Below are 25,918 nucleotides of genomic sequence, written 5' to 3'. Positions count from 1 at the left end.
AAGCAGTTTTGATGACATTCCAAAACAGTGTGACAAACACTACACATCACATCCAAGTCTGTTAATGAAACACTTTAAATGATGTATCAATAATGATGAAACACCACATGGTCAGAACACACATTCAGACACTGATAATGCTCGTGTACATACAACATGAAAAGGGATTTGAAATTCCCTACAACCAAATATAATTATTTATATTGACATGCATGTTCTACACAACATCTTCAGCTAGGGAGACTTTAGGTTCAGCTAAGGGGTTATCTGCTGTCCTGTCACTTGGGACAGCAGTCGTTTGTTCTTCTCCACAAATGTTGTCATCGATAATCACAGCCTGAACATTAGGCGGCAAAATGTCCGTCTCAGAAGTGGCCTTAGTCTCTGAAACAGGAGCCAAAATGGTCTGTGAAGCAGCAGCTTCCAGGACAGATGGTGTAGAAACAGTTGGGGTATCTGAGACTGACACCAACATGCCATCAGAAACAGGAACTGAGAGAGTGGGTACAGACAGAGAAATGGTGGAAGCTTCAGAGGACAAGGGAATAGCGTGTGCCATGGACACTGGTATAGAGAAGGGGACAGGGATGGCGGATCCATCTAAGGAAATGGGCTGGATCTGAGTCCCAGGTGGCACCTCAGTGTGGATGACCGTGATCCCGCCGAGGGCTCCGTGGCTGACTAGAGCAATGGCCCCATGAGTGGTCCATTCAGAGGGGATAGTGACTGGCTCAGCCGGCACCACAATGTCGTCAGTGTTGTTTTTACCAGGACTGCCAGAGGTACCAGTACTAGTAGCAGCACAACCGCTTTTTCTACTGGTGCTCTTTTTCTCGCCTGTCTCCACTTTTTCTTTAGTGGGAGTTTTGGTTTTCTTGTCCTCCACATTTCCCTCCAGCACCACAAGGTAGGTTTTCCAGGGAGCATCGGAGTCATGAATCTGTATGTTAAAAGAGGTCACGTTATTTTCACAGCAGCCTGATGTGTCAAAGTAATTGAAACACAAGTTATTAGGTGATAAACACGCATTGGTGGTCATTGTACAAAAGCCTCAATCCTTAAAGGGATAGGTTCAGGTATTTTTAAGTGAGATTGTATGAGGAACTTATCCATAGTCAATCTACCTACAGTAGAGAAGCAGACAGCTGTGCATAGCATAGCTTTCCTGCCGGTACTTCGGTCTGCTTCTGGGGACGTGCTACTATATATACTGACAATGGATAAGTATCTCACACCACCTCACTGCAAAATACCCAAACTATCCCTTTAACAATGCTCCTTTTTTGATCGTGACACAGTACAAGTTTAAACGAGACCTATTATATATACAGTGTGTATGTGTATATATATTTTAAAAAATGTCGGAGGTTCATATTAAGTATGTATATGTAAAAGTAATCCCTGTGAGTAAACAAGTCAGGCTTCTGACTGCTCCGAATACTAGGTTTCAAACGTTTTTTTATACTTTCATGCCTAGCTGACATCAGAGCAGCACAAATGTCGTTATACAGTCATCTGCTCAGGACACACACCCATCCACCTGCTTAGTCTGTCTCTGTTATTCGACTGCTCTGCTCATAAAGGCCCTGGCAGATAGGAAGCAATTTGTGCTGCGATGGCCGCAATTCAACTATGTTGAAGCGAGCACACCAAGCGGTGCGCTGAGCGTTTTGTCGATGCAGCAACAAACCACCCAGTCAGCATTTGAAAATAATGGGTTTCATAGCTCAGAGATGCTGTTGTCGCAGTGTCTCTGTCCAACGCTGTGCCAGCGCTAAAACATAGTGTGGAGATCTGGTCTGGCTATGTGAGACTACTCTGCTCAGGACTACTATTCAAGTTTTTGGAGGTTGTTCAGTATGAACGGAGAAATTGCTTTTTCGGTTGTGAAGGAAAGCCAAGTGCTAACTGTAGCTTCTGTTAGCTAGTTAGCTGTGCAGCTAGCGGTCCTAGTAGCTAGCTGACTCTGCCTCTACTGGGAGCTGCACACGGCAGCAGTAATCAGGAAATCAGGATTAATCAGGAAACGCCGCAAATCACAGAGAGCTGAGGCAGAGCAGCTGAAGGGCAGCCGAAGGACATCGTAAGAAAAAGACAGAAATTTTTTCTCTATAAAATATGATCAGGTTTCACCAAAATCAGTGAATGAAGTTATAAAAGTTGTATGTTTTTGTAGCATATTCAGTATCCGTGGCCCCAGAAACAAGAAGGATCTATCTGCAGTCTAGCACGTCACACCCATTTTACTACACGACACGCCTCCTGAGATAAAACATACTTATTTTAACCCAAACCATTAAGTTTTCCTAAACCTAATGAAGTAGTTTTGCTCAAACCAAACTGCAACCGTTTTGAGAGTGAGTCATGTAGTAGGCCTGTATTGTAGTACTGTGGACCCGCAGATAAACCTACTTGGCAGCTACACTCCCCTCTGACGTCTACTGTTTTTCCAAACTGTCTCATTTGTGGTCTGATAAACAGTAAATTCATCAAAATCAGTGCTCCTACGCCTTTTCCAAGCTATACTGTAGCTGTCATATGCCGTTCAGCACACCGGCAAGAGAATGACGCGGTGTGGGTAGTGCAGGCCATAAGCACTAGGTGCTGCGCCCCTCCACAGGCTCCCTGGAAGTTGGCCAATCTAAAGAAAGTGAGCTTTTAAAGAGACAGGTGCTAAATCGTCTTGTTTCAGACAGAGGTCTAAAAGACCAGTATGAGATAAATAAATAAATAAGGAACTGTGAATCATGCAAAGCTACTCTAGTGGAATCCCAGAATAAAAATAAAGAGCTGGATATTAGCATAATAGGTCTCATTTTATTAATACCCATACTATTGAAAATACCCTTTCTGAAGGTAGCTGCTGCACACAAGATAAGCACTGCTCACCATAGTGTGCCTGCGAAGGGTGGACTTGTCTGTAAAGGTGCGTCTACACAGACCACACATGTAGGGTTTCTCTCCTGTGTGAATACGCTGGTGCCTCTGGAGGGCATTGAGCTGGGTGAACTGCTTGTCACAGTCTTTACAGCTGTACGGACGCTCACCTAACAATCAACACAGAGAGAGCAAGCATACAGCAGAAAACACACATGTAAAATTTTTAAAAATTGTAAGGAGGGAACAGTAAGGAAGAAAACAACAACAAAAATGGCAAATTAACTAGAACTAAAATGCCAGTGGTTTATACAATTACCTGTGTGTATTTTTAAATGCTGGTGAAGGGAATTCCTTTGAGCGAAGCCTCGACCACACTGTTCGCACTTGTATGGCTTGGATCCAGTGTGGATGTTTGAATGGTGTCTCAGATATTCTTTAGATGCAAAGCTTTTCCCACAGGCCTCACACATGAAGGGCTTCTCGCCTAACAGGAGAAAAAATGCTTCAGAACAATCTTTGCACATCAGTCTGGCATGTGTAGACAGCCTTGTCTTCATTGGGTGCAAGCTTCGAAGCCCACTTTTAAAAAAGGTTCCAAACAGAGGCAGGATTAACAGTTCCAAAATCTACAGTCAAACTTAGGATGGCAATGTAGAAATAGTTTTGAAATGAAATCACGCTTACCTGTGTGTGATCGCTTGTGATAGGCCAACATGTGCTTCTGTGTGAACCGGGCATCACACTCATCACATGAAAATGGCTTCTCTCCAGTGTGAGTCCTACTCATAGTAAAACAGACAAGTTTAGCCCTCATCTATGTTATACATATAAACATATGTCATTAGTACATATAAATGAACATTCACATCTCTCATTGTCAAGTCATTATTACTCTCTGTTTTCCAGATTTTTCTAGCTGGAAGTGTTTATTTTTACAATTGATGACTGACAGTCAAAATCTGACTGGAGTTTCCCTGTGATCACTTCTGTTTTGCATGTACATGGCATGCCAATAAAGCAGTAGGATGCTAAAGTCAAGGTAATTGTCAAAGAGAGGCAATAATTACTTATACTCTTCCTCACTAACTCAAGATTAAAACCCTTCCGTTACAAACCCGCCTGTCTTTAGCAATTACACAACCTACACTCTAATTAAGGATCAGCTCTGTACCTGCGGTGCATCTTGAGGGCAGAGTTCTGGGTAAATCTGGCCCCACAGTCTGTGCACTCAAAGGGCTTTGCACCCGTGTGTGTCCTTTCGTGCAACAACAGGGCAGTTTTGGAGCTGAGTCCCTTTCCACACTCAGGGCAGACATGTCGCAGATTGTTACGTTCATGTACCTGAGCAGCAGCAGGGTTATAAGACAGAAATGATCAAATCAGGAAAAAACATGCAGATATGTGTGACTCAAGAAATCAGAAATTTTAATGCTGTATATTTCATTCATCCTCACCTGTTTTTGGTGGCGGACAACATCTTTCTTTCGTTTGAAGGTCTTTGTGCAGGAGTCACAGGTAAAAAGCCTCTCGTTACTATGTACATGCTTTTCATGGATCTTCAGGTTGCTGCGGTTAGCAAAGGTTTGCAGGCAGGTCTCACAGCGATAAATGACATCTGCTTTCACTCCGTGGTACATACTGGCCAAATGAACAGTTACAGCAATATCAGAAGACAAATGTTATCTTAGGTATCATGATAAGATGCATTGATGATCATCTCACCTTGTTGTCACTGCTTGTGAACAAAATAATTCTTATAATAACAACTTACGTCACACATTAATCCATATAGTTAGAAAAGGACAAGCCAACCAAACATTTGACAGTTAATTTTGCCGTAAGCAAGCCCACAACTGTTGAAAACCTGTGTATGGCAGAGTGTTTTACGCCAAAAAGTACAGCGGCGCAGCTTGTGTCGTCACAGATCCTTATATAGCCCATAGAGCCACTGGAAGATTGACCGGGAAGCTAAGGTAAGACCAAATGCCTACTAGATGACTCACATTTCCCACCATAATTACAAGTGTGACATTGGAACAGTGCACATACTCCAAGAAGAGTCAACAACATGGGGTAGCACACTATAAGACCAACAAAGAAAATATCAAAATTGTTTGCAAATGCAAATCCTTAAGATCTGTTACAGTCCTGTCAAATAGAGCTTTTCTGGCCAAAGTCTAGAATACAAGTTTCAGTCCGTACACACTGTACATAAAGAACTATGGTATCAATCAATACCTATTATAACTACCTGATGTGCTTTAAGTAGCTTTTCTCATAGTGGAAGGTCCGCTGGCACTTGTTACACTGGAACTGGGCCTTGGATGTTCTTTTTAATGTCTCCTTGGTCTGTCCCTCCTCCTCCTCCTCCCCCAGAGATAACACCAAGGGGTCTTCAGGATCATTACTCTGCACATCCTCCTCAATGTCCCAATCATCCACATCAGAGACTGGCATTCCCAACGATGACTCGTCTGCTTTCTCTGGCTGATTCTCTGGCTGAGCGTCGGCTTCAGTCCTGTCCTCATGCTGCTCTTTGTCTTCATTGCTAACTTGGTTTTCATTGTTAAGAGCTGATTTCTTTGTATTTAAACACCTCTGAAGGACTTTACGCCCAGCCAACCTAATTTTTATCTGTCTTCCTTGTCTTTTTTCATCCTTCTCTGAGTTCATTGTTTTAAATCTTTTTGAAATGACTTCTTTCTTAGAGCTCTGTGGAGAGAGCCGCCGCTTAAGAAGTAAGCTTTTGGGCTGCTTCTTCCCTTTGGTAATTTTTTCTTTCTTGGCTCCATGTAAATCATCTTCCTCTCTGACTTCTGGTGCATTTGTTTTCTTTGTTGGTTTTTGTAGGATTCCAGCACTCATGGCCACATCACAAACCTCTGACAGGTCCTCACAGTCCAAAAACTGTGCCACTGCTTGAACATCACCAATCTTGTCTCTGGCAACCTCAACTTTACCAGTGTACACAAATTCCAAAAACTTGGAGAAATCGTTTGAGTGCATATTTGAGAGTAATACTTTGTCTCGGACAGCATCCTGAGCCAGAAGGACCTTCTTGAAGTAACCACTTGATGCTGCAAGTATCACCTGGTGGGCCTGAAACTCCTGCACTTCTCCCTGGTAGTCTACCTGCACTGTAACATCACTCAGCTGTCCCTGCAGACACAGCTGATGCAGAGAGGCCAGGATGTTTTCATGGTGGGATTTAGAGGTGAGCTGGATTACTTTGGCCACCATAATGGATTTATGCTGCAGAAAAAACAAACAAATGGAGTAAACTTGTGATGATGAAACCACAGATTGTGTAAACTAGCTGTAAATTAAGATAAAATCTACCGGGAAGGCAAAGAGAAGCTAACTTGAGTTAACATTAAGCTAAATGTTTGGGGAGTTCGTTAAAATAACTAACCTCTCTGACACTTAGTGCAATCCCTAGTATCCGCAGCCTAACTGCCATGACCGCTGTATAACGTTACTTATATTTTTGTGCTTTTGTCTTGATATTCATCTTGCTAGGGTAAGTAACGTTAACTGCTAACAGCAACGTTAGCCTCACGGCACAATGGTAAACAAGCTATGTTAGCTGACATAAACTGGGTAGCATAAAACAAACCGGGTGGATGTGTGATAAAAATACACATCGAACTCAGTGCATGAGTGAACGTGTAGCAGCCACAGAGCTTACACATCAACACGAAGCGACTTTTCTTACCGTAAGGTCGGTAAAATGGCAGCCCTTCACAAATGCTCTCTACGGCGGAAAGTATTTCCTGTATAAATCCCGAAAACGGCTCTTGTCTTTCTACTTACCGACATCCGGTGCCGAGATGGCTGATTTGGGATCAGTCCTTCATTTGTGGTCGTGTTTAAACGCTGAACTGCCGAGTGCAACTGCTGTTCCAGGATCAGGTTAGCAGGTTTACTGACTATAAGCGCATAGCGTTATCACCTGTGGAAAAATACCTCCTCTGGCATCCGTTTAAACGTTACATTTGAGGCTTTAACGTTACAGGTAACAGTTAATATTGTTATTAAGATAGCTAACAATGTATGATAATTTTGGCTTTGGGATTTCATTTGAAGTAAAACTCTGCTTTATTTCCTTTCTAATTGGTGTAAGCCCCTACCTTGTGAAACAGGGTAAAGGTATATATCAACCGTTGCATTATTGCAGAATTTTAAAAGGTGACATAACGTCAGTGAAGTTATGAGGTTACCGTAATCCTAATCCTACCGAAATGTGTTCATTAGTGCATTACTGTCTCATATTCACACGGGGGCGCCATTGTACTGATGGCCACGACATGAAATAAGCTTCTAGTGTTGGAAAAGCAGTTTTGCCTGCATCTTTAACGGACAAATTTGCATTTTCTTTAGCGTTATCAATTTCCACACAGACAACTCTCATTCTAGCAGATAGTTCCACTGGGCTTAAAACATTTTGTTTAATACCCATGATATAGGCCTACAATCTCTGTAGTCTCTTGTAGTTATATGAGAATGGTTCCAAAAACAATTCAAAATAGGCCAACACGCTGAAGGATTTAAGCTAATTCATTTACATTCAGACCGGCATAAATCATCTACAGAGTTGCAAAAACTATGCTGTCATTCCAAAGGTGTATGGAAAGGTACTTGAGGATTCACTGGGGTGCTGTTCTCCAGCTGCCAAGGTTTTTTTTCCTTCCAGAGGAAATCCATATACCTTACATTTGTCTTAATGAATTCTGCAAGCTAGCAATCTTCTCTGTTCTGGTGACTCATGCTTCTCTCTGGACCAAAGCTGTGCAGACTTCAGCTCTGACCTGGAACACTGTGTTCGTCTGGCATACATTACTCCTCCGCCATACACACTCAATACCATATTTTATAGATTACACTTTTCATACAACTGGTCCTTCTTGATTCATTATTATATTAAAGACATAAAACATCTTGCGATTCAATAGTCTGTAAGTGTATGCTCATGGGAATCAAAAGTATTTACATATATATTAATATGGTATAAATTATTAGCATGAAAATAAGCCTAGAGTTTAATGGAATACTGAATTACTATGTGCAAATTAATGAGACAAGTCATACAAATTAATTATCAGTATGTTACCATACTTTACTGTGACTAGAGGAAGGAATACATTTTCCTTCGGGCTTTTTTCATTTGACTTTTCTTGTCTAAAAGGAGGACTCTACATATAATAGAAAAGTTGGCTGATCATAGGAGCTGCTTTAGCTATATGATAAAATAATATATTAATATTAGACATTCATTGCATTTTTCAGTTGGGTCACATTTTCATTTTCCTTGTGCAGCATACTGTAATGTGTCATGTATTGAAAGGTCAGCAGTTTCACGTTGTAGGTAATGTTGATATATTATGGTTTGTGATGTTGTCACAGGATGCTTTGTCAGAATTAAGACATGGCAGAAGAACAGACTTGAGGTTTCTACATGTCATTACTGGTGGACATGTGTAATCAAGGGGGAGAACATATGCTGCATCAACGAAATAACAAAAGGTCAGACAGTCATTTCAGAAACATGCCATTTTAATCTACATCCAGCAGTGATACTGGTTGACTTTTCAAACGACTCCAGGGCATGTTGTGTTATTCAAAAGCACAAAGCTGGGGAGATAGAAAGTGGATGTCAGTCAGGGTTCAGATGTTACCAGTCCATGGCATGCTTGAAGTTGATAGCCAGCTGCATTGCCAGGCCATCCAGTAAAAAAATAAATTCCCACAGATACATCATCAGGCTGTCAGTGAAGATGATGATGTGCAAATTCTCGCTGAAAGGTGACAGGCTCAGCAAACAAAACATTCTGCCGACGTCGGGCCGTGTTTGCTTTGCTATGGGTAGACTCCTCCAACTCCACACAACTGAAAATATCCGTGCTGACATTCCCCAGCGCACACACAACGTGACAAAATGTGCACTGTTTGAGAGAAAAAGTAAAACTCAAAGCCAAGGCTGATTTTAATTTGAGGCTACAGAGCACACACACACTGTAAAAAAAAACAACAAAAAAACCAGTAGAATTTAGGAGTTTGGCGGCGTTGGTTGTGTCCGGGCTCGGTTTGTGTGCTTGAGTCGGACAAACACTTTAATTTGGATGCAATGAGGGTGAGCGAGTGTCCTTGCAGGACCTCTCTTCAGCTCCTAAACTGGGCTGACTCATAATCCCAGCAGATGAACTGAACCAGTGATGGTAAACACCAGAACATTACATGGAAGTGCAGACAGTGGTGGTCCAAGAATAACCGCAGCATTCTCTTTGTGCTTGACCATGTAACCACACAGCTGATGCCAGACCAATCAAAAACCAGTCCAGCTCAGTATTCTGTGGTGTCTTTCTCTTCCCCTCCAGTCAGTGAACTCAGTTAACAGAAAACATATTTCATGAATTGATTTTTTTTTTCATGCTCTTAGACTCGTATTTCAACAAGCGTTAATACTTTTTTTAATCAATGGCATGTTTCTACTTTGACACTGGGATACACTTGATTGATTGATTATATGATTGCAGACTTGTAGGGTGCTTTTAGTTGTTTAAGTAAATGGACATGAATCTCCACCCATATTTATGTAAGGAAGACATTGGGCAGCAGTCAAATATTGTACATGTTTGTGCAGTCATGTCAAGGCCAAGGTTGCTTTGCCAGGATACACACAGCAGTACAGACCTGTCCCTGGTAGTCTCTCCTAACACGCCAAACTAACTTCTTTCCCCTTTCTACTTCTCTTTTACTTTTTCACTGGCTGGGTGCCACACCACATTCAGCCTGTCCAGAATATTGCTGGAACCCCTAAAACCTCAATGTAACATCCGGACATAAGAAACCAATGATTCACAAAGATTGCAGAAGACTCTTAGTGCCATAATGTGGAAATGTGCTTCTTCTTGACTAAGACTGATGAGAAATCAAATGTTTTAGCCGCTTTAGCAGCATGGTTCTAGATATGGCATTGTCTGTCGGTCCACTGCTGTAGCCCAAACTGACATTTCAACTACTGGATTGATTGCCATGAAATTTGGTGCAGATATCTATGTTGCCCAGTGGACAAATCCTAATGACTCCGGTCATGCCCTGACTTTTTTACTAGCGTCATTGTCAGGTTAAAATGTCTATTTCTCCAGCAGTTGTGTTATGACCAAATACATGCATAACTAATTTGCGAATGTCAGCGTGCTAACATGCTTAACAGGATGGTGACAATGGTAAACATTATACTGTGCACCACTGTGCTATATCCTGAGTTCCAGTCACAGTTGGAGGCCAGAATTTCCCAGGGGAAACTTCTGACTTCCCACCTCAAAGCCTTCCAGGTGCATGACGCCAAATGTAAACAAGAAACATGGCTGACTGTGACAAACTGATGTTTTTTTGTCAAGTGTGCACACAGGTGAACTCTCAGCAGTGCCCTTGGTGTTAATTAAAAATATGGCTGTTTTAATGAAACCGAGTGACATAGATATACGTTCCTTGTTAACTGTGTTACCGTCTAGCTACATAAGTTTTTTTGGCATTTTTAACATTTTGTAACTTTTGTGTAGAGAAGATGACTTTCAGATACTGTTTACTGTAACCAGCCACCTAATAACTTTGGCGACATATGTTGACTTTGATTTATATAAAAAAAACACATAAGTATATGATACTATGTATTATTTTCATTAAATACAGCCAAATATTTATAATACATATAAAATTATAAAAAAGTATAAATTTACATATACAATATGCGCTTCCATGGGTGCTGCCATTGTCTTCATGAAGTCGGGGTAGAATGATTTGCCGAGTTCACCAGTAGGAACTCCAACTCTGAGTGGCGTTTTGTTGTACTTTTTCTAGTTGGAGGTCGGAAACTTTCGAGTTCCAAGTTGTCTGGAAGTAATAAGTAATAAGTACAGCCTCACAGAGCAGCTAGCATGGATGTAGACTCTCAGTCGTGATCTCAACTTCTTTGACTGCAGGGTATTGTAAGAAACAACTTCACCCACATGAAGAACATACAGGGCAAAAATAATCTGTGAATGGTATCTGTCCTCGCCCTCTCAAATAGGCTCTATTTCACCAAAAAGAGATGTTTTTCTTTTTGTGCCTGGCTGGTTCAGAAATAATACGTTCCTTTCATTGATGAAAAGATATACGGCATTCAGAGATGAAATTACTTTCCAAATGGCCTCTGACTCACCATCTCTATTCCCAGTGCTCTCTCACTCTCTTTCTTCACCCTCCCTCTCTAACACCCCCACCCCCCACCTTCACTTGTCCTTGTGCATGTTCTATCTATTGTAACTGTATACAGCACTTAGCGCTTCAGACGGCAGACAAACCAGCTCAAGGACAACCACCCACTCTTGCCCTGCTCATAAATAGACTATTTCTCCAGGCTTACCAGTCACCTTACCCACTGAGCTTGTGTGGGTGCTTGTGGACATTGTTTAGCGCGCACAAAAATAGATCTCCACTGCTGCTGTGTGAGGGTGGATTCGGGCCTCCAGCCTGCAGTGAGAGAGACCAGTGTGCACAGGGAGAAGGGTTGTTGTGCCTTTGAAAATTAACAGTAATGACTCACAAAGTCTATCCCTTTATGATGTGTGATTCTATCATCCTTTTTGCAATTTGTAGCACACTAAAGCAGGTGGTGTCACCTCCGCAGAGCTTCCCAGAATGCAACACTCCCTGACTGTGTGGGACATGACCGTCAGCACATTCCTGGAGAGCTGGATCCCCAGAAGCAACAATTCCTTCTTCCTCTCCCCCCTCCCTTCCTTCCTGCCTCCCTCGTGTCCTCTCCTTCGCTTCCGTGGATTGCATCACTTGTCTGCCTCCTGGCCTCCTCTGCTCGGACCCTTTAATCACATATGGCACACACATAGACACACACACACAAAAGTAAATGTGTGCACACCACAGACACACACAAATGCAGACACGCACACACCCATTGTGGGCAGAAGGAACCCTCGTCAGTCCTTACGCTGGTTTTGTGGCTTCAGTTGGAATTTTATGGTTGGTTTGAGCAGAGGATTCTGGAGGCTTTCCAGCTGCCCTCCAAAGACTCCGCTCCCCTCTCTCTCTCTCTCTCTCTCTCTCCATCTCTTTGTTCCTTTCCCTTCAGCTTTCCTCTCTTTTTCTTTTCCTCCTATAGTCCCCTGGCTTCACCCGCTCGCCCTCAAGGTCAGAAATATCCTGTGGTTTAGGTTTGATCCCCTTGGATATGCCTTCCCTCTCTCCCTCTTTGTGTCTCTCCCTTCCGTTCTGTCTCGCTCGTGCTCACTCAGGCACACACAAACAGGCACACACACACTTACTGTAAGCATACTGCACCTCTCTAAGCATTCCCATACAGGAAACACATGCTGGGATCAGCATAGGCGGGTCTGTGTGCCTTGCAACTACAAACACACACATTCCCACCCACCACGGGTCAACGGGCTATCCGAACATGTAACATTTAGGAAGGAAAAAAATCATCATAGTTCTCTGAGCTGAAGTTGTCTGAAGACCTTATCCATCTCAAATCTGATGGTTCAGAAACGGTAAGCAAAAGAGACTGATCCTCAGCTTCTTCCTGTGGAGTCACAGTCAGCTGGATCTCATCATGAGGGGACTGTACTGACTGCAGCCACGTTAACCCCGTTCTTATGGGTTCACCTATTCTCTGGGCTGTGTAACATGGCAGAGTTCCAGCACTTGTGTAACAACAAGGGCCTTGGCTGGCTGAAAGAACGTCGGTATCCTTTCATATCTGCAGGTTAATGGAGGAAAACAAGGTCTCACCCAGTTAAATCCCTGAGTATCTTGAGTGTGTGCATCAGTCATGGTCATACAATTTCATCCAAGTTTTCTACTGGAAAATAATGGAACTATGTTGCCATGAAGCAGGTTTCTTCCTTTTCTTCGCATTAGATTTTTGGAGTTGTACTAAATCCAAACTGAGCATCTAAGGACAGTGAGTTTCATGCGATGTACCTAATGTAAAGCCAGTTAAGCAAATTTGGGCTATATAAATAGGATTGACTTGACTTGAAAGGAAACAGCAAACCTGCATTGTTCCAAATACTCATATGGAAAATTGTTCATATTTTTGACAGGTTGCCACCGCCTGTATATCAGTAGAATAGTGTGAAAACACTGGCAGGAATGTGTATCGCGTCACCTGCATACTTGTGTGCGTGCCATACACTCCATAGCACTACTAGTGGTCATAATCTCTACAGGGTACCATTAACTGCCAATTCACATATCACGTTTAACTTTTTTATTCAATTAGAACTTTGTGTAAATAAATGAATTGTGTGCATTGTGTCCATGTATATAATACTTTCACAGAGAGCTAAATACTGACCTCGGACCCCATTAGACATTTGGTCTTTGCAGGGCCCGTAGTGTTAAAATAAACCGCATCTCATTTTTCCTTAGAAAAGTAATTTTTTTAACATATATATAGCAGTAAGATGGAACATGGGGTAGGTATTCTGTGTGTTTTACAACCATATGGGACTCTTCTCATTCATTTCAAAGTCATTTATACTACCACTTTGCAGATACAAGGGCCCTCTGGCATGCCCAACACTGCTGGTATATCTGGCCTTGAGCTGAGGCAATCACTTGCAGGGACAGGAGGTTTGACAGCTTCAGATTGACGCATTAACAGGGAAGAAGAAAGACTGTCCCAGTAAAATAAACCTGAAATAGTTCTCGAGAAACTCTGCACCCTGCTGCTCGGTTTCAGCCTGTTTAGATAACGGCTCAAGACAGATTGCTTTTTAAATATGCAACCGGTCGTCAAATATACAGCGTCAAATTAACTTCAGGGTTGCCTCCCAAAGGTCCGTGTTCTCCATACTGCATTTGTCCATTTTCTATGGGAAGTCTCCTAGAAGCCAAGAAGACCAAAGACATGAAAATACATATGTGAAGTGAAGCCCAATACGGCCAACTGGCTCAACTCATGTAATATAGCTTGCCTGCAGACATATAGTAAGATGCCTGGACTGTTTGTTTACAAAAATCTCCCTATAGCTTGATTCTTTACATACTTTTAAATACATAATACATTGCTTTGTTTGATTTATATACTGTAGACACAATTACTTTCTTCAGAAAGGGCTAAAATAAAATACTATCTCATACTGGGTGACAAAATAAGGGAGGTATTTACTGTACAGTTTCCGAGTATCCAAGGTTTGAAGTAAGATTTTGAATGCTGACCTATTTCGTTTTGACTCTTCGTGGATCACCACACTATCCCATTAATCCCAAGAAACACAGCCTTGGTTTCATTTAGTATGAACCCTGCTGTCCTTCAACATTCTGTTGAAAATGTCCAAAAATGGAGACGAGAGAGGAAAAAGAGCAATGGGGGGAGGATGGAGGATCTGTCAGGCTACTCCAGCGATGAGTCCCATGACTGACACATTTACTGTGGAACAAGACAAGTGTGTGAGTGTGTATGCGAGATAGACACAGGGAGTGAGAGGACGAGATGATAATGCCCCTCTCTCTCTCTCTCTCTCTCTCTCTCTCTCTCTCACACACACTCACACACTCACACACACACACACACACACACACACACACACACAAACTAATATGTTAAGCAGAGAGTGTCTCTTTCTGTCAGCTGAGTGAAGTCACGGGACTGAAGCTCCAGTTCACTAATCTCATTCCATCCAGACTGGCGAGGAATTTTGCAGGGGCACATGTATCTGCAGCAGGACTGCAGTGTCTTTATATCCTGACTGTAAGCCTTGCTGCAGACACAGATGTGTCACTTTTTCCATAATGAGCTCTCATTTGATCTGCTGCCATCGAAATGGCCTTCCGTCTGAGACAACTGTCACTGTTTATCCATATTATGAAGATAACAGGGCCATCTTCTGTGGTTTGGTGGTGTCAGATGAGTGGAGTGTGGAGGAGATTGTCAGAGAGGAGGAGAATGATTCATTGTGTTGCTCTATAATTGAATGATCCAGCATTCATTGTAGGCATGATGGTGAGATCATCTCCCACCATTAGACCTACAGGTCTTGGAGCTGTACTACAGGACATCAGTGTTGTGCGCAGACATTTCACAGATAATACCAGTGGTTTTGCATATCTTAGCCTATTAACTACAATTTGCAAATCCTTCACTTTACTTCTGACTATTTTCTAAAGCAGACTCTAAGTGTTTAGATTAATATTCCACCTTACAGGAAGCCACATGGTTTCCATTCCACTACATTGTGAAAGTCATTTAGCAGCAGTTTGAATCTTCATTGAAACAGTAATCAATCACACTAAACATTTACATCTTAATGTTTTTGTCAAAGGTACTTTAACTTTTCTTGACGGCACATTCAGGTTTTAGAATCCCATGTTTTTTTAGCATCTAACTCTCAAATCAAAGGTTACAATCATCTAACTTTCACCAAAAATGTAGGGGTGTTTATTTTAATGGAGTACCAATCTAAAGTGGGTTTCAACAAGTGATACCCGTTGAAAAATGGCTGGTAATAATGTAAATCTTTGTAGATAAAAGGGGTACTCCTGTAACTTAGTATTAAACTTGATGATTTGTGAGAGACAGATTAAGAAAAGAATGGTCACCAATTGGTACCACAAATATCTAAAATTTCCTGACCTTTAATCTGGTATGGGTCGAGCTCCAAAAATGCTAGATCCAACCATTTCCGTAATGCAACTCAATAGCCCCTCGGTTTGTGATCCAGGCTTTCTGTCATAAATCTGTTGTTTTAAACCATATAAAACATGAACGTAGTCTCCGTGACATCACCCACAGGTTTCTGAAGAGCGATTGTGAAACTCAATTTGGTTGTCTTCAGCTGTCGCCATCTTGGCAGTGCTTTAAACACGTTTATTTTTCCTGTAAAGTTGGACATTTTAACATGGGGGTCTGTGGAGATTTATTTGCTTTTGGAGCCAGCCTCAAGTGGCCATTCGACAAACTGCAGTTTTTGGCACTTGTGCGTTGGCTACATTTTTCAGCCCCGGAGGTTGCCACTTGTCTCAAACCCAATCCAAGGTAACCCTGATTACATCACCAGGGTTATTTCAGAATTGCTAAAGCTCCTTCAGAATATCACAAGATGTCATACCACTGTTTTCAAATATTTGTTGTGCATCTCATGACGAATAACGTTATCTTCATATGTGTGTGCCCCCTTAATATGATGCTTTTATTGTCTAAAAGATGAAAATTCACTGTCTTTGGCTCAGGCCAATGAAAGCATGTTTTACATACCTTTTATCTGAGGGATAAGATTCCACAAGTAATATTTGTACTTTAATGGCCTTTATTTTTAATTTAATTTAAGCATATATAATATTTTAACATTTAACTATTTAACATGTTTGATTCACAAATGCGAGTGATATATGAATGAACTTAGATTAACATGTTGCCTAGGGTTAGTATGTGTGCCTAGGGTTAGTATGTGTGCCTAGGGTTAGTATGTGTGGTTGTCTGTCAATCATTTTACGTCAGTGACATTGTCTGTTTTTAGATTTCTAGTGTTGGGCAGCCATCTTTTTGTTTTCATTAGGTCACTGGTTATAACCTTAAGTACCTTGCATGAGCATGACAGAGAATGATGCAGTGACTTGGGAAGTTTACTTTGTGAGAGACACAATTGAGAAGGCACTTGACTTCCCTTAAGAAGCCATCTGTAAACTGTGTGTGCCTACAGTACAGTACAGTACAGTACACGCTGTCCCTAATGTTAACACCACAGATAATACTCTCAGAGCTTCATAGATTAACTGCCAACACAGAGATGATAACTATGCTGTTGTCACGGCCCTCCCTGCTGCGACCTAGCCGTGACTCCTGATGACTGTGTGTGTGAGAACGTTTTTGTTTATTTTGTTCCCTTCGGTGTGGCTGTTGTGTTTTGGTTTGGTTTTTTTCTCCTTTCTCCCTCTCTCCCTCATCTCCTGGTCTGCAGGGTAGTTGGGGGATGTGACTGTTGCCTTGGGAGCTGATTGCCAGCTAATCCTGTTGCCGCACCTGATCCTCGCTCCCTCGGGTTCCAGTCTTATTTAAGTGGGAGCCTGACATCCTGTCCTCGCTGGATCGTTAAGTTGTACTCGTACGTCTTGACTACCAGCTCTCTGAACCTGTCTTTAGTACCTGTTTGTTCTGCCCTATTGTCAACCTGTCGCTGACCTGTGTTTTCTGTGCTATATAAAGAGACTGATTGATTGATTGATTTTCTGTGCTCAGGAACTCCAACCCGTCTGGAACCGATATTCAACCCTATTAGAAGACATCTGGATTGAACTTCCTCGCCAGTCACCTGTCAGCTCCCCTTTGCTGTTGCTCACGCTCACCAGCCAGTCTGTTCGCTTGCTCCCTTGCCCAGCTTCACAGTCTTCTGCCCTGTCCGTTAGTCTACTCCCGTAGCCAGCTCTGCTCAGCTAGCCCCAGCCCCCATCAGCCACTACCTGCTCTGCCTTTCTGTCTGAATAAATTCCTGAAAACCTGTCCGCAGCGTCCAGTCTATTTCTGGGTCTTTATCTGAATTATGACAGTTGTACCTCTACAGATATGGCAAGCATCTCTTGTGCCTTCATGGCTGTCTTTCAGTCAGTTGGGTAAAATGTCTATCATCCTTTTTAAATATTACAACAATATAGAATAAGATTATTATACTTGGGAACTATTGAAGTCGGATGGCAGTTTTGGTTACACTGTGTTACACTGGTGTTACTGTGACATTGTGAATATGTGTGGGTTTGTAAAGCGGTAGCAGAAGTAAGGTGGGGGTCACCTTGACTTTGCCACTGCAGTGCAAATCAGTAATTTAGAGAAAGTAATCTTTTTCACATTTGTCTAGCAAGTCTCACATCAGAGCACAGAGAAGCAATTTACCCTCTCAGCATTGCACAAAGTAAATACACAAGCTCATAACCTCGCCTCCTCCCTCGCTCCCTCTCCCCCCTTTGCCTTCCTCTGTGTGCACGAGTGATAAAAGGCACGAGGACAGGAGAAAGACTACTATGTACACAGGTAGATGGACAAAATGATCCGGTTTGCCTCATTAGAGAAAAACATTATGTTCTCTGCAATCCCAGCAGAGCCGGGTTGTCATGGAAACCAAGCAGCATTGTCACAAACTGTTTCCGTGGGGTTATTGTCTGTCTCTCCACATTTGCTCTTCATCAGGGGCACTCAGATCACTGATATTCTACACCACGAGGCTATGACTCATACACATCTTCTCTTTTTTTTGCATCTGCAACAAAAAGGGGTGGGAGCAAAACGATGCACACGCACACACACGCACACACACATGCACACACATACACACATACACACCCTTATACACATATACACACATATGCACACATGCATATACTCCAAATTAGCTTAGAGCGTATGTGCAAACGCACACAAAAGTGCACAGCAACACAGACTTTTTGGATACCAAGGTTTTGCTCTTATGCCTTTTTCATAACATGACAGATGCACACCACATGTAGTCCTCATTTCTGAGAGGTTATCTTTGTGTCTGTCTGCCTTTGTGATCTGGGCAGTTTTTTCCTCATTATATATCAGGTAGATTATGTGCTTTAATCGCCCTTTAGTCTCACAGATCGGCTGATGTGCTCAGTGTGTTTCCTGCTTATCTAGGCCACCAGATGTCAAAATCTGGAGCCTTATGGAAAGTCAGAACAGCATCCTCAGCACCGGGCAGGGAGAGGAGATGATTGATGTGGAGGAGAATGCCAGACTTTGTAAGCAGGAGAGAATCTGTGGAGGGGTTGTGAGAGGGGTAAGATGCAAATGTTTGCCAAAGATGTTTCAGGTACACCCAGGTGATTTCTATTTGAGCAGAGGATAAGGGGCCCAGCATACTCAGGCCACTGTAGGACACACAATCACACACACACATACACACGCACCCTGAGGTGCAAGGCAGAACAAAGTGATGAGTGACCCACTATCTCATCATTCTCCTGCCATTTCCTACAGCTGTTTCATCAAAGCCTTTCTTCTGGCACCTCTTCATGTGCCTGCCTGATACACACACTTACACAAGTACACCATAGACTGTATATAAAAGGCGCACACACATACAATCCCCCTTTTCTTCCTTCCTCTCCTCCTCTTTAAACTGGCATTAATTACATATGGCTTAACTACATTCTACATTCCACATATGGATCTATGGATGTAGGCTAAAAACATGTTTAAGACATTTGATGTGGATTCCGTGTCAGAGAGAAAGTCTTTAATCATTACGATCCCTCCACTGCAGCATCTTCCCCCAGTTATTGCTCCACCTTGCTTATACAGTACAGTTGATCATATGCTTTCAATGCTAATGATTCTCAAAGAATGCATATGCGATGGTTGCATGTATGTGCAGCCTTTTCAATCTTTTATACATATACCGGGTGTAACCTTGTATAATATAAAGCAGTTAAAATATATTGTAGAAGTAACTCCAACCATTGCTGGTGGCCTTGGTCTTGCACCAGCAGCAGTTTACGCATCCATTTCTCTCAGAATGAAGACCACATTGCCATTAAATCCTGCTATGAAGAGAATGCTGCTGCTGCTTGGGTCCTGGTACACCTCCCTGGCTTTGCTTCATGGTTGCATGCTGACAGATAAACACGTTAGCTGTGATTTCTCAAGCTGCCATTGATTTGCTCTGCTATCTGCCGTTTCAAGAAATGTTTCAAGCTTTAGCTGTGTTTGTGCAGGAAGAACAGCAACCCTTCCTCCCTCTGCTCTGTACTGTAGAAAAGATCATTGCAAAACCTGAGTTAATTCTTCATGGGAATTGTCTTGTTTTGTCAAGGTAAATATTCTGCTCTCTTAAATTAATCTGGTAAGAATCCAGCCATGTGAATATCTCAACATAACACCTTTAATTGTCAAGCTTAAGCACCACCTGTCTCCTCCATGGATGTATTTTCAGCATGCACCTGTCATTTTGACCTTGAAAAGTCTGCCTGCTCTATTTATTTATTTTTATCTATTGTTAGTACATGTTCAAAGCTTAATGTTAATCATTATATTTTTAATACAGGAACACCTTTAGTTTTTTAGTAAAATTACAAGTCTGTGTGACTTCCATTAATGTTCTAGCCAACATATGTTTAGAACTGTTTATATTACAGAGCCATGAAACAAAAACACACAAGGACTAAGTGGAATAAAAATTATTCCATGACCTTGACCTAATGAAAAAAGGCTTGGGCGGTGGCACACATGCAAAATGTTGACATCTTGCGAGCGCCACTCACCAAAACAATCTGTATCTATCTTCCAATGCATTAAATGAACTAATGCGTTGTGAAACTGGCTGTTAAAGTCACTGATTGCAAAGTGTGGAGCTGCTTCCATAACAGAACAGCATGTAACACGTAAAGGCAGCTATTTTGCAGCCAACTGCAAATCAAACATCAGCTAACAAGAAAGTCAGAGAGCCTTGTATGAATCTCACCGGAGTCTTGAGCTCAGCGGTGCATAGCTGATGAGTTTCCTGCCTAACTGCTTCCAACCAGCCAGCCGCTCCCTGGCTCACCAGCCTGTGTATGACTCATCACATGGAGCATGTGATCGCTCTCTTAATGCACTAACACACACACACACACACACACACACACACACACACACACACACACACAGTCTGCAAGGGGTTTCCCTCCCCAACAGTGCATTACATGCATTATGAAACCCCTGTCAAGCATTCAGAACAGGGAAGCCCTTTGTGTTTAAGTTTGTGTGAGTCCATGCACATGTCTGTGTTTGATAGTGTTTATATTATTGGCAGTGTGAGTGGATGTGTGAATGGGGTTGTGTTGATTTTCCTACAGGGCCACCGTTTGATGAGGGATGAGTCATCCGGATGGAGACCCAGAGGAAGACTGGCAGGTTGGTGATTCACCCTGCATAAGAAAAAGTGTGTGTGTGTGTGTGTGAGTGTGTGAGTGTGTGTGTGTGCCAGTCTACTGTGTATGTGTGTGTATATATATATTGTATTTTTTATATATTGTTTGTGTGTATATACACATGCATATGGATATACACACAAACATGTTTGTAAACATATGCTATCATTACTAGTGTATACTTGTATATATACTATATATGTGTCCCATGGGTAGACAGCTTGCTTTGAGCTGTTTTTGTTTATCTTCTTGCAGAGTGGGGCGAGTCTGTATGCGCATAATCACAGAAATGCCACAGGGAATTGTTGACTCCATTAATCCCATGCGCAGGACAGCGTTCCTCATTCCACACCACACGCCCTCAAACTGACACTCTTATCAGCCGGCTGAAACAATGTGAATGGCATAATGAAACATGGATTGAAGATCTTGTTATTTTCTTGTTGGATATGTCTATACCTTCAAAGTGAGCGAGGGCAACATTCTGCAGCAGAGAGCACTTAATCAAAGATATAAGAGACTCAGAGGACCAAATTGATATTCTGGTGGATCCGAATCTGCATCTTTTTCTGTTATTCCAAAGTCTTTTGTGTCTATTGAGAAACATCCAAGATTTTCTGACCGAATTGCATTGTTAAGATATTCATTTTGATCATCCTTCTTTGCAGCTTTCATGAAACTGCTTCTGATGAAGACACGAGTTGTCAATAAACTTCCGGAGAGAATCTTACAACAGATTATAACAACTTTCAACAACAAGGAAAGTGCTTTACATAAGACATGAAGGCATTAAAACTTTTTCTGTCATGCCCCCCCCTTCAGAAGCCGAAAAAATACACATGTAAATGGATGAATTCTTAAAAATCATTAACAATAATGGGGGAGCCACAAAAGGAGTCACTTTGAATTTCAAATTGAAATAAAATAAATTATTCAGGTAAGCACGACAGCATCAGCAAACTCTTGTTTTTTATTTCCCTACATAAATCATGTTCATTTAATTTAGTTAGTTAGTTTAGCACTCCTTGTTTTCCCCCTCATCATCCACACCCCGTGCAGTGGCTCTATGCCCCCCCCCAGGGAGGCCCACATCCCAGTTCGAGAACCACTGCATTAAGGCAAGATATAAAAGAGGCACATAAAGCATCATGACAATTGGCAACAACTTCATGCTTTGATTACACAAGCACCGCTCACCAAGAATCATTTTTGTGTTACGGATATAATGGGTACATCATAGCATTCAGAAGTCCCTATACCTATACCTTGAAGTCCATAATGAGCGATCATAGGATGAATGCAGCTGTGGTTAAAGCAGTCAGAGTCTATCTCTTTACATTAAGATGATTGATTAGCAAGGCGGAACGCTTGGCTGATGATGAGGCAGTTATCTAGAAGAGACAACAGCAAGATCATTAATCTTCCCCCGTGATTAGGATGCAGGGGTGAGTGTGTGCGTGTGTCTGTCAGGATGCCCATGTGTGGCTTTTTGATGGGTGAAAGCAGCACTTGTTTGTTCACAGCACCACTGATGAGGATTTATCAAAAAAAGGGGAACACGCTGTCTCTCTGTAGGTCTCTCAGACACACACACACACACACACACTGATTTGCACTCCCAAGGGTCACCTTGAACTGTACAAATTGGCTTTGGTTAGTTGAGGTCTCAGCGTCGGCAAATTAGTCAGCCACTGAATCTCTTTGAACGTCTGAACTCGATTCACTTTCCCAACTGTCTTTCCAAACATCATGCTTTCTTTCTTTTGTTCTCTACCTTCAGCCCCCCTCCCATTTTCTGTTTTTGCAGCAAGTTTTCTCTTTTTCTTACTAATTCCCCTTTGCTTGCCCTTCTCATTCATCAAAAGTGTATCTCTTTGTCATTCTCATTTTTTTGACTCCCTTCACTCACTCACTCACTCACTCACTCACTCACTCACTCACTCACTCACTCACTCACTCTATTCTTCCTCTTTCACTGCTGATGAATGAAGTGGAAAGTTGTCCCGCAGTATCACTAAATGCAGCTGCTGTGGCATTTCTTTACTCATTCATTCAGAGGGCTGTTAAATACAGTTCCGCTTTTCAACTGTTACTTTCCCTCCGCTGTTTATGTGAATGCATTACTTCAGCTTTACTTATCGTCGCGCTGAATGAGCTTGTTTGCTCGACTTTTAAGAAGAATGATATTGCTGTGTCAGAAAGGTAGCTGAGGCTATTCATTTCACACGAGCTACAGTGTCATTGGAAACAAGCACACATTTTGTAACTGACAGGCATCTGTGTATAAAATGGAGAAATGTCTTAACTATCAGCTATGTAAATAAAAAGTGCATCAATAAAATCCCTTCCTCTATGAATGACAATGAGTAATTATACACTTAGAAAATAGCATGTTAACTCAGCTTATGGATATTGTATTTGCCTTTTTATTAGCAGCTAATGTTTACATTTCGGTCTTGTCAATACAGCATTTTGTATTCTGCATGAGATGAGGGCCCTGTTTCAAAAAGCAGGTTTAACAAACTCAGAGATTTTGCTAAACCTGCTTTGCCCCATCAAATCTACAGTTAAACTATTTTATCTATCTATTTTAATAACACCTTAATAAGGCACAGTACACACACAGCAATAAAGCCATAGACCTATCAATTCTCTACAGTGATGCCAGGAATCCCAACCAGAGGTACTTGTACTCCAGGGGGTACATGGAAAGCTTAACTAATTCAACAGGACTAACTCAACAAAAAATATATAAATTGTGATTTGATTAACTCATATATGTCCAAATATTTGTGTTAAGAAGGAAAATGAAAAGCTGAAGGGGATTGCAAATCCACTGTCACCACGTTTTGCAATTGACTGATTGCAAAAGGTTAGCAAAAAAGCAGAGAAATTTAAATTGTTGGCTAAACATAGGTTAATATATGAATGGCTGTTATACAGTAGTTAGCTGAATGTATTGGATAAACATTGAAATAATTAGCTTAACGTAATGAAAACCTGTTGAAATTATTAGCTCAAAGGAGATGAAGTAGTTAGCTACAAGTAATAAGTAAACAGTTCAAATAGTTAGCTGAAAATAGTGGATAAAGATTGAAATAGTTAACTAATAGTTTAGCTTAAAGTGATGAAAAATAAAATTAGTTTAGATTGTTTAAATTGTTTGCTAAAGAGTTGAACTACAAGTAAACAGCTGAAATAGTTAGCTGAATGTATTTGTTAAACACTCAAATAGTTATATAAAAGATCAGCTTCTGCCACTCAAAGTGGTATGAATGACCAAAATTAACTTAACATTGACAATTAAATTATCTCAGAAATACTTAGAAATATAATTAATAACATCAAATAACATCCAGTTAAAAATCCATTCAGAACATATTTGGAACTTGACACTTGGTTTTGATGAAGGATTACTTGAGCTCACCTGACAGGGCTGTGGGAGTACATGCAGTTAAAAAGGTTGGGAGACACTGCTGTGCAACATTTTCTCTTTTATCTCTAAACATACAGTATATCAGTTTCAGAACATGCTAGATAGCACGAGCAACAGACCGAAGCAGTGGTCTCTTTGATCAAGACCAAGTGAGTCCTCATCTTTTGTCTTGCCACTGGCTGCGTTGGCATGGAAACCCCAGCAGAGCGGGGAACACTGTGGTCGATCAGCAAATGGGTCACATGGAGATAAAAACAAGCAGAGACCCAGACATGCGCACACAGACAGAGACGCACACTTGTGTGGCAACCCCTTTAGCATCAAGTGCAGTGTTACAAAGTAAAGAAACCCCTGACCTATTTCACCACAGGCGAAAGAATGAGCTCCTTTCTTTTGCACAACATGCTTATGTTGCAACAAACTGAACAGTTAAAGTATAAGCCATGAGCCATAAGTTACTCTTGATTAGACTTTTTGGACCATTGCAGAGAACTGTTTATTTCACTTTCCTTTTGAGCATTCCTTTTAAGTCATGTATTATTGATATCTTATATGGCTGTCGGTCTGGAAGATGGAAAAGCCATTTGGAAGGCAATGCACATTTGTAAAATGAGCATTCGCCTCTGAGCCAGTCTCAGCTTCCTGCTAGTGATGCTGAAGTCAGAAGGCAGGAAGAGGGTTAGGGAGGCAACGGCCTCTCTGCGAGTGCCTCCTGCTCGAGGAGAGCCCTGCACGGTGACTCATTACTGGTGATGGCAGAGAATACTCACTGCAGACAAAAGCACAGGAAGTGGGGAGAGGGAAGAAAAAGAGAGGAGATTAGGGAAAAGAGAATAAGAGAGAAGAGTGAAAAAAAGTCATGACAGATCATTCTCTGACTAGATGCCCTCCTGGCCAATTCACAGCCTGAGACAGTGTGAACTTGGCTCCAAAGGACCGTTAATGGTCCACAAACCAGTCAAAGATTTAGTGTTACAGGAGTTGTGTTTGCCTTGGTCCAATGCCACATCTTGGTGACCTTGAAAAAGAATCTGCAGGGCAACGTGATGCAATAAAACATTGTGTTTACTGCAGCAAAATCTGTGGAGGCAAGTTCGCAGAAAATAACTTCTCTGGATAACAACGTTTTGCAATTAGTAGTAAATAGTGATACAAGTGATGTAAAGAGATATAAAGAGTGTACACACACATGCAGACACACACATTTCAGTGTGTCTGGCTGGCTCTCCTACTTGGTTTAGGGCTGGCATTCAGTTACATCATTCTTCAGAGAACGGAAGCTCAGATTACAGGAAAGGCAAACACAGGCCTCTGGGGTCTGTATGTGTGTGTGTGTGTGTGTGGACTTGCTCTCCCTGTATGCTCTTCTTATACAACCAATCAGAATGCCAGACACGATTCTCTCTATGGATGCGGTTTCGTTTGGGTTCAGATTTCATCATTCAATTCAACACACAGTTTCGGGGCTGTTTGTATAGTTGAGATTTGGGTGATGTGTTTGTCTCTGAGCAATACACTTGTATGCATCTTGCTGAGACTGTGGTAGCATACACTTTATTAATTGATTGATTTAAATATGTAAAAGTAGTTTTGATATGCCATTAAAAATATATCTCGGCAACATGAAATGTACTTACATGTAGTAACTAAATTTTTTATACAAATTCATATACT

At 41.7% G+C, this 25,918-nt stretch overlaps 1 protein-coding gene across 3 annotated transcripts; it reads right to left on the bottom strand.

Moving 5' to 3' along the window:
* Positions 1–56: 56 nt before the first annotated feature.
* Positions 57–7,023, bottom strand: gzf1 (GDNF-inducible zinc finger protein 1). Of its 3 annotated transcripts, none has more exons than XM_046060599.1 (8): positions 6,694–7,023; positions 5,132–6,132; positions 4,335–4,518; positions 4,052–4,221; positions 3,565–3,659; positions 3,197–3,364; positions 2,890–3,047; positions 57–940 (listed from the first exon to the last, which is right to left on the bottom strand). In XM_046060599.1, exons 1-8 carry the CDS (start codon positions 6,697–6,699, stop codon positions 218–220), a joined length of 2,505 nt encoding a protein of 834 aa, XP_045916555.1. In that variant the 5' UTR covers positions 6,700–7,023; the 3' UTR covers positions 57–217. The 3 variants fall into 3 exon arrangements, with proteins under 3 accessions (XP_045916555.1, XP_045916556.1, XP_045916554.1); XM_046060600.1 differs by lacking the exon at positions 6,694–7,023 and adding an exon at positions 6,596–6,680; XM_046060598.1 differs by lacking the exon at positions 6,694–7,023 and adding an exon at positions 6,293–6,539.
* Between the last annotated feature and the right edge of the window lie 18,895 nt (positions 7,024–25,918).

The sequence above is a fragment of the Micropterus dolomieu genome, linkage group LG10 (assembly GCF_021292245.1).
Source record: "Micropterus dolomieu isolate WLL.071019.BEF.003 ecotype Adirondacks linkage group LG10, ASM2129224v1, whole genome shotgun sequence".
Lineage (NCBI taxonomy): Eukaryota > Metazoa > Chordata > Actinopteri > Centrarchiformes > Centrarchidae > Micropterus > Micropterus dolomieu.
This window is presented reverse-complemented; position numbering and strand designations above follow the sequence as displayed.